This window comes from Andrena cerasifolii, chromosome 11 (genome assembly GCF_050908995.1).
Source record: "Andrena cerasifolii isolate SP2316 chromosome 11, iyAndCera1_principal, whole genome shotgun sequence".
NCBI lineage: Eukaryota > Metazoa > Arthropoda > Insecta > Hymenoptera > Andrenidae > Andrena > Andrena cerasifolii.
The window spans coordinates 12,702,250-12,714,890 of record NC_135128.1 but is presented as its reverse complement, the minus strand read 5'-3'; the positions used below and the strand labels follow the sequence as shown (position 1 = coordinate 12,714,890).

General features: G+C 41.1%; 1 protein-coding gene across 2 annotated transcripts in view; it reads left to right on the top strand.

Moving 5' to 3' along the window:
• Positions 1 to 12,641, top strand: part of LOC143374756 (uncharacterized) — a 44,701-nt gene that overhangs the window by 20,215 nt on the left and 11,845 nt on the right. For both annotated transcript variants that reach the window (XM_076823170.1, XM_076823169.1), the window contains exons 7-13: positions 263 to 650; positions 1,583 to 1,964; positions 3,320 to 3,532; positions 3,863 to 4,387; positions 4,988 to 5,281; positions 5,676 to 5,976; positions 7,141 to 7,413. In XM_076823170.1, the coding sequence (XP_076679285.1) occupies positions 263 to 650; positions 1,583 to 1,964; positions 3,320 to 3,532; positions 3,863 to 4,387; positions 4,988 to 5,281; positions 5,676 to 5,976; positions 7,141 to 7,413 (2,376 nt within the window). The remainder of the gene's footprint in view (positions 1 to 262; positions 651 to 1,582; positions 1,965 to 3,319; positions 3,533 to 3,862; positions 4,388 to 4,987; positions 5,282 to 5,675; positions 5,977 to 7,140; positions 7,414 to 12,641) is intronic.

Here is a 12,641-nt window from a genome sequence, read left to right as displayed (position 1 = left end):
AATTTTGGAGGTCTCTCCTCCAAACAGGACGATTATAGTTTGAATTTTGTAAGGGTGATATATATTAAAATTTCGATTTATTTCAATGCAAGTAGTAGCAAAAGATGTCCAACTACTGATATGTATCTTTGAAAGAAAATTACCATTGCAATATTTACATACGGTAACAATTTTGCTGGAATGCGCCATCTCTCTGATAACTACCCTATTAATGGAAGTCCAATTAAGATCCGACCACCGTCGTTCCTCCATGATGTTTCAGCGCCAAGGAAGATTTTACAGAGTCCCAAGGACTATACATCGCCGTCACGTCTGTTGCGACGAATTTGCCCGATAGTTTTCAGCCCCGGAACCGGCATTTCTGGCATGATTACGTCCCCGTTCGTTTCGAGCGATTCGTTAACCAACGACGCCACGAGGGATCACAGCGACGGAATTTGGAATGAGTCTCAGGCGACAGTTCTCCAGGCTGACTCATTGGCACTGTTGACACCGTCATCGAGACGAAGACACTTACTGCTTCTGCAGCATCAGCAGCGCTCCTCGATGGACACAGAGGCGTTGGATGTGGAAGAAACGATGGAGTCGCGGCCGTCTAGCCCGAGGCTACGTCTCGAACCTGTCGCGCCTGTCCAGCCATTAACACCAAGGTAAAATCTTACATAATTTTTTTTATGAATTTAGTAATTTTAATTGGGAGTGCTTGAAATATATAATAATTTGCGTTTCTGATGTTTCATATGCTTTCTTATTTCACGTTTTAAATGTAATTCTGAACACTACCTTCTATAGAAATGTGTTTATACCAAAAATTTTAGTACAAAATCAGAATCTTTGGCAATTCCAACGTGCTCCACAATTTCATTTCTCCAATGTCATTAATAACTGTTATAGACGACGGAAATTGTTTTTGCTTACGAATAACCATTATCGTTGACAAGAATTTTTATTGGTATATATATATTGTGGGAGTTTTATTTTGGTCACTCTAGGCCATCATCTATTTTTATTAATATAATTACGAATAATTTGTATTTATGAACGATATACAACGAATGATAGAATTTATATGTTTTAATCAATAAAAACACATATGTAATAATTATATATTTTATTAACTACTTAGGGCATAAAATCGGTGTTGAGTTTTACAAATAATAATTTGTGTAAATTCTCTTCTGATAAATTATAGCGCGCCGCGGGTTCTAATACCCACAGTTCGCATTCCATATATTCTATAGTTCAATAGTTATACCGTAACCAAAAAAAAGTTTCCGCAATATATATTGGTTATACCGTAACCAAAAAAAAATCTGCTCATCGGTAATAGTTATTCATAACCAAAATCATTTAAACAAAAATATTAATTTAGGTTATAACTAATAACTAGTGACCAAAAAATATTTCCGTTTACAATAATGGTTATCAGTAACCAAAACAGATAAATCTTAATATTTTTTAATCACTTGATTTTTCGGAAAATTTATGCTGTATTCCATTTAAATAAAAATTAACTTTTTCTCAATGATTTTTTTCGAAAAAATTTAAAAAATAACTGTTATTTTCGCTCTCTGTTTTAAAGGGACCTGCTCCTGAACGTGGAAACGTCCGTGATCTCGAGCAATGGTAGACCAAGGAGCGCCTTCCGTCGCCCTAGTCCTGCTCCGCCATTGTCGCAGCCGCAGTCGCAATCCTCGAGCGAGTTTGGCTTGAGCCTCGCCCGGACGGACTCGGGAGGGCGCACGAACACTGATTTGTCTGAAACCTCGACCACCGAGGACTATGTCACTGCCAACACCTCCACTGAGACTGGGACCACCACAGGCACTTCCGCAACGACCAGTTCCTGGTCGAGGCCCCCGCAGACGTCGAGCGCCGCGGCCTCGGCTTCGGCGACGGCCACTGCCGCAGATGGCAGCTCCTTCGAAAGTGCCAGCTCAATTTACAGCTTGGCTCGCAGCGAGGTGAGTTTCAACCCGTTGCTCGTCTTTATAGTGACATTTTAGACTTGTTTTTGAAATTCCACATAGGTTTGGGTTAGGTCTGGGTTAGTCTCTTATTCTTCTAAGGTGCACTTTACTTGGTCCAATAATTTGATGTTCTTTCTGTCAACTGTTTCGTGACGAATTTTAGTTTTTAGAAGGAGGGTTACTACCTAGTGACCAGAATTGGTCTGGGTTATTAATAAACAATTATTAAAATAACGGATCAAATAAAAGTTAATTTAACTTTAGATTATTTCACGAATAAAGTTAATTATTTTATTCGACAAGAATTTATTCTTTGACTTTTATTGGTTCTTTGAAATTTATTTAAATAAAAATTGTGCCCATTTCTGCTAGTGACATATTGGTATTTTAAAGTTTAGAGCTACTGTAACTGGAACTTTTATTATAATAATAATAATAATAATAATAATAATAATAATGTTAATGGTAATGGTAATGGTAATGATAATGATAATAATGATAATAATAATTTTAAGAATAATAACAAAAAGATAAAAAAAACATAAATACATATAAGAAGACAAGAAAGAGAAAAATACTAGAGTAAAAGTAGAAGTAATATCCAGAAATTTCGAATGGGATGAAATACTATCAGGAACGTATGGTTATGATCAGACTGTGACAAAGTAGTGACATTTATGCGCATTATATAACCTGTGATATTTATGGCTCGTACCAATCCAATGAATATAGATCACCCATTGAATACCAAGCACGCGTATGTACATAAAAAAATCGGAAGAATCAGGAGGGATAGTAAAATTTTTATTGATCCGTAAGCATACTATTGACTTGGCCCAGTTTCCCCTATCGGGCGCTTTCTTACGACCAATAAATATGATGTTTTATTAGACAATGAAATCCCAAACACACGCGCAAGAAAGCAAAACAATAAAACGTATTATTACATCTCACCAAACACAAGCTCAATTTATTCTCTTAAAAGTTCACTATCCTCTGCGTTTCATACGTTTCAATTAAATTACCCTGTTGCCGTCGTAAATTATAAAGCGTTTTAACGTTTGCTTGCCAGAAAAAAATAAAATACAGTAGAGTGATCACTAATTCTGATTTTACTTAAAAAAAAAAAAATTCCATAAAAAATTCAACGATGCAGTAAGCATACTCCCCCTTAAAAGTGTACACTGTATCCAGTAGGATTGCTGAAAACGTAGTCTGTGATCCGCGGATACAATTTTCCAAATGCACAGTGATAACAAGCCTATTAAGCCTGAGATAGAGACCTGAGTAAGTTAAGAACAGTTATCGTACCGTGAAGCGAGATAAAATTCTATGGTATGGATCGTCAGGCTGTCGCCGAAGAGCCATGCAGTCCGCCACCGATACTGGAGGAAACGGAAATTCCAATTGGATTGGAGGCGCCACCGTCTCCAGCCAGATCCAGCAGTAGCAGTAGTTCGGGTAGTTACGATCTGAAAGACGCGATGACAGATCCGGGTCAGGAACACGAGCAAACTGCACCTCCAAGTGGGCACACCTCAGAAACGGAGCTGGACCGTGACGTAAGGCGATAATTAAACTAATTCCGATCACCTTTCCAATGGAATTTTTGCAAATTCAACGAACTCCATGACCTACGACCTGCGGATCCTTTTTGCTGTCTATGTCTGCGATTTTGATAAGACTGAAATATTTTGTAGTTTGAATGCAATCAGGGAGGGTTTAAATAATCATTTCGCTGGTTTCGACTTTGTAATTTTATAAAGTTTATAAATTTATTTTTATATCCAGAAGTATACCTCGCGCGAAGTTGGTTCTTCCTTCATTTTCCTGCGCAATGATGTTATATACCCAGAGTTCCATCTTTTCCCCTGTTTTCTGTTCACTTCCAGGAAGGCCACCGTTCCTCTTCCGGGGGTTACGCAGAGTCCCCTCCAGACGTGCGCGCCTGGAGCGAAGAGGAGCGGCGTAGACGAAGGAAAACCTTCACTCTTGACTTCCTGGGTAGCGCAGGGGACCCTGAGCGTGCCGCGGAGCTGTACACGGAGAACGCCGAGGTCAGCCCAACGCCGACTCATCGTCCCAGAGCCAGAGGCAAGTCGACGAGTGCCAGGAGTCCTCACAAGAACAACAGAAAGCGCGAGACGGTCCAGCAGCAGACGCAAGTGCAGCAACAGCCGCAGCAACAGATCGCTAGGAGTCCCCAGAAAGAGGACTGGCGGGTGGAAACAGCAGAAGATGGCGGGCATGTACCAACCTCGGACGATTCCAGTTGCAGCCATCATTACCATATGCATCACTACCATCATCATCATCTGCACCGCGAGGGCGCGGATGGGGGGCGGCATAGGAGGACGAGGGAGAGTCCAAGAAGGAAAACCACGGGCTACGTTTCTGCTAGAAGAAGGAGCAACGAGGTGAGTGGATGTCAAGATGTTGAAAGGAACAAATAGTGGGCAGATATTTGCATCGAGTATAAGCGTAGGACTAATTAAATAGAGTACAGTCAACCTTCGAATTATCCAATTTCAATGTAACATGAAAGCAATAATGGTTTATAAATTCCTTGATTAAGCGAACTTTTTTCCCTCCAGACAGCAAAAAGAATAAAGAAATATGCAAGTATCTTGAGAGATTGTAGTTTTTCTCTATTTCTTCATTTTTGTTCTCGTGTTATGTTAAAAAAGACACTATTTCATACCAAAAGTGTTATACTAGACCAGTGGCGCATTCAGGATTTACTTTTGGGGGAGCCGAGTGGAAGGGATAAAAATATTTTTAATGTAAATTCAATAAAATTCATTAGGTGATTATACAAATTTATTTAAAGAACAAAAGCCAGTTTTCTTTGGAGGGTGCCAGGCCCCTTTGCCCCCCCCCCCTCTGTGCGCCACTGCAGAATGCTTGTTCTCCCTAAGCGGGTATTTTGCCTCGAAACTGAAAAGTTACGAGTCCGTGATAATATGGTTTCGCTATGGTTGACGACACGAATACCCAGAGTTTCGATCCCAATTTAGGACAAGAACGCAGCCATAACAGGGAGCCTGCCTCGAAGAAGATCACGCGCAGCGGACGACATAATGTGCTCGAGACTGAGTCCAGGCCGTTATCAGCGCAGTCCAGGACACAACGGACAACGAGCGATGATTGTCGAGGCGCAAAGCCCGGAGGCGAGATTAAAGGCCCTTTCAGCTGAGTCCTTGAGGTCCGTCAGTCCAGGAAGCGACAGTGTCTTTTACAGCGAGAGCGCGGACCAATGCCTCACTGTCAGCGTCCTCGACGCCCCTCATTGCCACCAATGCGGCAGAGAGGTAAATTATTTACCGTTTGTTGGATCAACCGTTCAACGAGGAGGGGAGAAATCGAACTGTTGAAAGTAGTTTTTGGTAATGCGAATAAGAAATGTCTTAGCAATTGAAACTCTGGTAATATTTCGAACAACTATAGACGAAGTACGTAGTTTATAGCGTAGCTAGTCGCTTCAGCCTCACATTCCTCTTTTCCTACCTGTTTCTGGGTCACTCCACCCCAAATCGATCGCTTCCTGAGGTCGATGGGACCTCGATTTTCAAAGTTCATTGACCCCTTAAATCAAAGGGAAGAGAAAAAAAAATCCACCATGTCCAGATCGACCTGTCTCTCTATCTATCGGTCTATCTACCTCTTTTCTCTATCGTGCGTGCCGTCGTGTTGCTCCACCCCGAGGTCTCGGAAGAGATCGTTCGACCGCCAGCAGGTTTCGCGGACTCGCCGGAGGGGCACAGGGCGTCCACGAAGCACCTGTCCGGGCACAGGCTGTACAAGAAGTTTGACAAGAGGTACCGATCTGAGGACCGAGGGGACAGGAGGCACCGGCGCAGCAGCGCTGGTAGATCGGACGTCCGGGCGAAGTCGGAGGAGAGGGCTGGTCCCAGACGCGGAAGCAGAGGTTCTCTGGAGGAAACCGCCATGGGGAGGAAACGACTTCAAGCGAGAAGCACGGACGTCAGCCTGGAGATCCTTACAGGTTGGTTACTACGAGTAGCGGGGGAATCTGTCCAGGTGACACCTTTTCTTTCATTCATTCAGATGTTAGGACAAGATTTTGTATTAGATTTAAATCTTGTCGTTGTTAAGAGCTCATATTTCCTTACGGAAGAAGAGACTAATAAGGAATGAGTATAATTACAGGTGGGTCAAAATGTACCCCCATCCTCCAGGCGACGATTAGGGTGTTTTGGAGGAAATTCAAAATAAAAATTTATCAGAAATTCATAATAAATTTTGTTCTTCGCCTTATCAACAAGAAGAGAGCCCAAATGTGGTTTTGAATGTATAATGAATTTCAAAGTCACTGAGGGACCATTGAGTTATCCATTTATTGTGAAATAGTAAAACAATGTTACAGTATCATAATTTTTATTCCGCAAATTATGCCAGCTCGTGAAACTCAACTTTACGTTGGTTAGCGAAGCTCAGAGAAAAATACTTCCTCTGTTCCTCGAGCTTGAATAAAACACATTCCAATAAAGACATCTGCGCCATATATTGTGAAAAAGGCGTTTAAAAACTTCCGACGCGTAAAGTCCATTAGCCACGTCCGCATCCACCATAAAACGCGTTACACAGAGAAATGGATGCACGAGGTATTGCGAAACGAGCATAATAACGGTGGGCAAGCATTGCCCCGTAAAAAGTGACGTAATGAAACACGATTGACGGTTCATTAGATAAGTTTTACCCCTTTTTCTGTGGCTGTTTTTCTTTCCCTCGAGAGATTAATGATTTTCGAGCTTGTTAAGACACAGCGAAATTCAGTAAAAAGTATAACAACGAAACGTTCGTACCTTTTAATGGATTCGTGTATATTTCGTTACTCAACGTACCTACTGCGCCCGATAGAAATTAATTTCTGCTACATATTGTCGAAGATAATTAATATATGTGTGATAATTGATTGCATCGAAGGTATAAACTAATCTGAATAATTTTTAAACAAAGTAATCGTAGTGTCTCGAATATTTTAGAGAATATGTAGGGGATGTTACACGTAACTTGCTCTTAGCTGTATAATCCCTAAGGGTGCCCCCCCCCCCACATTTTCACAAATTCTATAAACTCCCACGTTTAACAGACAATTCCATCGTAATGTTTCACGTTGGAAACTTGATTGTTGCGTTCGAAACAACAGGTCGAGAAGACGAGGACAGCTACATGGAGCCGTACACGAGCAGCGAATGGATTTACATCGGGGACCTCGAGGAGAGCCATGTGTGGAGGAGGCCGGACAGCAGGGATGGCGACGAAGAGATCCCAGAAAGTATCGTTAAAGAGCGGAGAAGCTCTCAGGAATCGACGGAAAGCGAGAGAAACTTTCGTAAGAAGTACCAGGCGGCGACACACAGGATGGTGCATCGAAAAAGCAGCGGGGAAATGTATAAGAGGATACAAACTAAGAGCTTTGGTAAGTCTCTAGACAGTTCTCTATTATTATTCTCTTCTTATTAGATCGAACCCCTTTCAGCAGCGTTTCTGTTGGTCCACCAGAAACGAAGCATCATATTGTGCACTTATTAATAAAGTTTTCTTTTTTATCAATAAAAAGGGAAGAAAAGAGGGTCATAAAATATTCATAGTAAATAAAATTATTGGAGGTAAGTTTATGAAGAATAAGATTTTCCAATAACGAGTAGATATTCGAGGATTCCAAAATTCCTTTGAAAATACATCTGACGATACTTGACTGGTATGTCGATCATTTGAACACGAGAACGAACGTTTAGATACAGTACACTTAACGCTCTATATTTAACAGTCCCGCTCGCAATCGAAATCGAAAGCAGTTTACACGAAATTGATTGCTCCTCTGTTGCATTAACAATTACACGAGCTCGAGCACTTCCCTCAATGGGAATTAAGCGATAGTTATTTCGCTTTGTTGAGAAAACATTTCGATCCACTTATCAGCAATCAGTGGAACCCGTCGGTTGGGTGTACTTGTAACCTAAACGTATGGAAGTTCATAGTAAGAGCAATATAAATTATTAAATAATGACTAAAATTCTTTAAAAAAAGATCTGTTTAGCATTTCCCAAATTAATAATTAAAAGTTGAAATTGATTAAAGAAGTGAAATTATTGTAATTTAATAGGTAAATTAATTTCAAATAAGTAAATCAATAATAAATGCTTCTAAAAGTAAATATTTTCATCTGAACATAATATAAAACAGTGTTACCCTAGAAATAGTTTTCAAATACCTTACGAGGACGAAACGTTTAAATAATTCGATCGAAACGTAAAGCTTCGCGCGACAGCCCGATGAAACTTTTAACAAATTCATGGCGCTTGTAAAATTTTTAACGGCAGCGTCGATGTATTGTACCAAGAATGTAACGCTGTTTGCATAAATATTCGCTAAATTCGTCTGGAGATATATAACACCTTAAAGCTGCTCCTAAATTTATGCTCCTAGACGTGGAGCTTCCGACGGGCATTTACAATCCTCCGAAGATGTAACATGTAACGCATAATGTGTTGCATGTAGACATGCCTTCCGAGGTAGTTGTGACAGAAAAGAGGAATCGCGCGCAATACGTCAGCCCAATAAATCGAAATTTTTAGTGAAAGGTGAAACCAACAGGGACGGGTTAATGGAGCGTGGATGAAATTAATTACGGTGAATGTTTTGTCTAATACTTTCCTTCTCTGTATCCTGAAAGTAGTTTACCAAAGTAATGCAATAAATGAATACTTAACTTGTAACTTAATAATTCTTAAATATATTTAAATAAAAAAGAATTTTAAATTCATCTAAATTTCGAAATTCCCAATTAAAGAAGTAAAGCTAATTATCAAAGTGGACGACATATTGCATTATAATTGAAACTCCGAAGAATATCATAAAGGCTGTAGAAGAAATAAATCTCTAATTTTGAAACACAGAAAATTGTATGTTTCTTTCACTGTATACCGAATATAGGTTACGATCTCCTAATATTGCATCAGTGAGAAATTCCATGTGTGATTCATGGCACAAACGACTATACCGTACCTTCGAAATTTATACGATAAAGTATGGATAAGTATGCAGAGTATGAACGGGGATGAATATACGAGGGTTATTCAAAGGAAGAACTAATATGGGAACCATTAGAGACGGCAGATGCTGGCTAACTTTTATAGTAGCAGGGAATGTCATTTGAATTCCAAATACCCCCGTTTGGATGAAGTGAGAACTTCCCATAAATTTATACCTAGAACTATAATACTTACACAGGTAAAATTGCTTTAATTCAGGATTTCGGATTTACAGGACTTATAATATTTATTAAACCGAGTAACAATTTGTTAGTCAAGATGCATATGTAGAAAAATTACAAGTGCATTATAGGTACGAAGAAATTTATAATGCAAGTGTTGTTTCTCTTTCTTTATTGCTTCCAATGTACAAACGAATAACATTATTAACAAGAATAATATCTTTTATTTTAATGTTTAAAAAGGTATTCCAAAATCTATCCTTCACAGAGTTCTGTACTGTTCAACAAATTCGTAGAAATACTAGACAAATTTTCAAAATCGATTTTCTTGAAAACGATGGCTCGTATTAAAAAATTTTATTTTACATTTTTGTTATATTTTTGCATAAGGAATCTCCACAGTTGTATCAACAGCCCCCACCCCTGTAGAAACAAGAATCAAAGGATTTATTCCTCATCGGCCCAACTATAAATGCACGTGGTCCTTCAGGTTTACAAATGCCTGTAGCGATCCAATAATTAAGATGGATTGTCTATTTCTTACAAGCATCAATGAAGTTCTCTTTCGATCGGCCATATTGGATAAGTCTGTCCTCCAGAGCGTTCGAAGAGAGAGGAACACGTCCGCTGTATCGAGCCTCGAAGAACGAGAAATCTCGGCTAGAAGAGGATTCGAGATACGAAAGCACAAAGACTACGGGCGAAACGTAGAAATTCCATCCCCGAAAGTGTAAGAGACGGAGAGAATTGGTGGACTAGTAGGCTACTGTAACTAAAATTCACTCCGCCGCGAGGCACGCATCGCCGAAGAATGCCTCGAAGAGAACAGGCCGACAAAGAAATCGTTCCCGATCTCGGCCGAATCTGCAGACGAAAAGAGAAAGCAGAAAAGGGGGCAAGCTTCGTGACGGAGGTGGTAAACGCGGCGACGTGGTGCAGAGCGGAAGAAAGACAGGCAGAAAGGAGGAACGAAAGAGGAAAAAAGAGAGAGCCGTTCTTCCCGTTTCTTTAAATAAGCACCGCGTAATACTTGAGCTAAATATAATCGGCACGGCGCAGCTGAGAGAAAGACGCCGAGTGTCGGCTGGTACCGACGCTTCACCGATACCCGGCGTCGTCCGTTGGCCGCGTGTGACGAATCGGTCGTCGCTTGATTGGAATAAGCGATCGTTTCTCGTGAAACTGTACTGGCTTCGTCGCTTTCAGAAATGATAAGTATAATGGCATCTGGGGATGAATCTGAAGTGAGGTTTAGATGTTGGGTCTGAACTTGAGTTTATTCAACTCAGGTTTAGAGAACATAATAATATGCCTAAACCTAAGTATAGTCCTAAGAAGGTCTGCAGCAAAAGGAACATCTAGGACTTAAAAAGATTTGGGACTTAAGAAAATCGGAGACCTAAGTTCTAAGAACACCCAAGACCTAACCCAAGTTTAAATGTGACTACACTCTCAACTCAAATTGCATTGCCAACTCAATTGTAATGTGTACAGTAATTTCAGACACATGTATAGTGCATTCTGTGCATTTAACATGTTATTAGACAGGGAACAGAGTAACTGTATGCAGGAATGTTAGCCAAATTGGTGATCCAACTTCGTTGTAAGTAACATGAATGGTACATATAAGATAGATGAAGTAACAAAGCGTAGCACTGGGAATTAGGGTTTTTCAGCAGGTGACTGGATTGGTGAGTTCACTGCTAATTTCGATCGATTTGATCATTTGGGTTTTAAGTGGCCAGCGCCAGCACTAGTCGATATATTCTTTCTAGGTCTTTGGCATTAACCCTTAATTTTTTAGTGCTACTATGCACTAAATATAATGATGCGTGTTTATTACATCACAATTATATGGAAGTTGAAAACAGTAAACACAATTGCGACGAATTACGTATAAATACGAAATTACAACATAGGTACTTTTTGTATTCGAACAATTTTAGGAAGAACCCATTCTCAAACTCCGTCCACTAATCTTGGAATCTCCCTGAAACATCCTTCCTGCAACACGCCCCTGACCATCAAAACTATCGATCCCGCATCGAAATATGTACAAGTTCCATCGGCCGTGGGGGTTGATACTACGGGGCGTTTCAAAACAATATCCACAAACAGAATTGACAAAGACAATTCACAGAAACAAATGAGAAAACCGACGACTACAATATAATTCGAAAGCATCCAATACTATTTACACTCAAACCGCCCTGGCCTTAACAATCATCCAAATTTCAGCCATACATTTCTATAACACCTAATAACATCAATTCTCCTCCTAAAATCTCCACATAGCCTCCCTCGACTCTGGGACCTCCAAATCCGGAACGCCCAGTATACGTGGAAACGCGATTTTCTCGCGTCCGAATATCTCGGCAGAAGAGGAGTCTAGAGAGGGGGGAGTGATGGTCGGTCGTCGAGGGAGGGGGGGACAGAGGGTGGCGAGTGGAAGAAGAAGCTTTTGGCTGGCAGTCAGTGGGTCAGGGCGCCGAGTCGCATTCCACGAGTCGGCTGAAGGCATCCTCTTCGGGAAATCGAGCTTTCTCCGTACACCCACGTCTCGCGACGGCCGCGCGTCTCGCCGCCTTCTTCGAGCCTTTCCGTCGCGCACCAGTGAACCGGAAGTCCCCCTCGGCCGCGAGGGCGCCCCCCATAGCTTTTCGTTGTCCCCCTTGAGCGCGATGGTGTGCGATTGCGCGGCCACGGAGTGTTCCGCGGAGCTTGGGGCCGATGTGTCCTTGAAGAGGGCCTTGGAGGAGCTGCTCAAGTGCATGCTCAGGGTTTGGTGCAAGGAAGGCCAGGCCCTCACCAGGCTCGGCGCATCGACGCACGGTAAACCTTCCTCGAGATTAATGACCCCCCACGCTGCTCGGTGAACGTTTCATTGGGTTGACCAGTTCGTAAGCGTTCACCAGGTTCATTTGTTGTTGGAAAGTTTGTATAGTACGATGGGTCTTAGTCTTTCAAATGAAGGCCATTTTGTTGCGTGGTGGTGTTGATGCATCTTTGTGGTAATTGTGTGATTTCAAGAATGCACCACACTTTGGGGAATAGTGGGTATTGTACACTGAACAGGAACTTATGATTTACCCTCTGCAATTTTGTCATCTGATCCTTGGATCGATGGGCAGTTGGACATTCTTGATACGTGAATGCTGAGGATTTGAGATTTTGGCTGCAGCGATTTCTTTTGCTGGGTTTTATACATCGATCTGTTGATGAGTATGATGTAAATGTTTGTGGGAAAGTTTGAAATGATGTTTCAACGACTTCCGCTGGAATGACGAGCTACAAATACCATTCCCGTGCCTCGTGTGGTAAAAAATATGCTACATGTGTCGCGACTTATACAAAGTGTACACACGTTTTTAGGAAATTAGTGTTATTATGCGTTTAAATATCTGTAGAATTGAATGGACACAAATTAATTT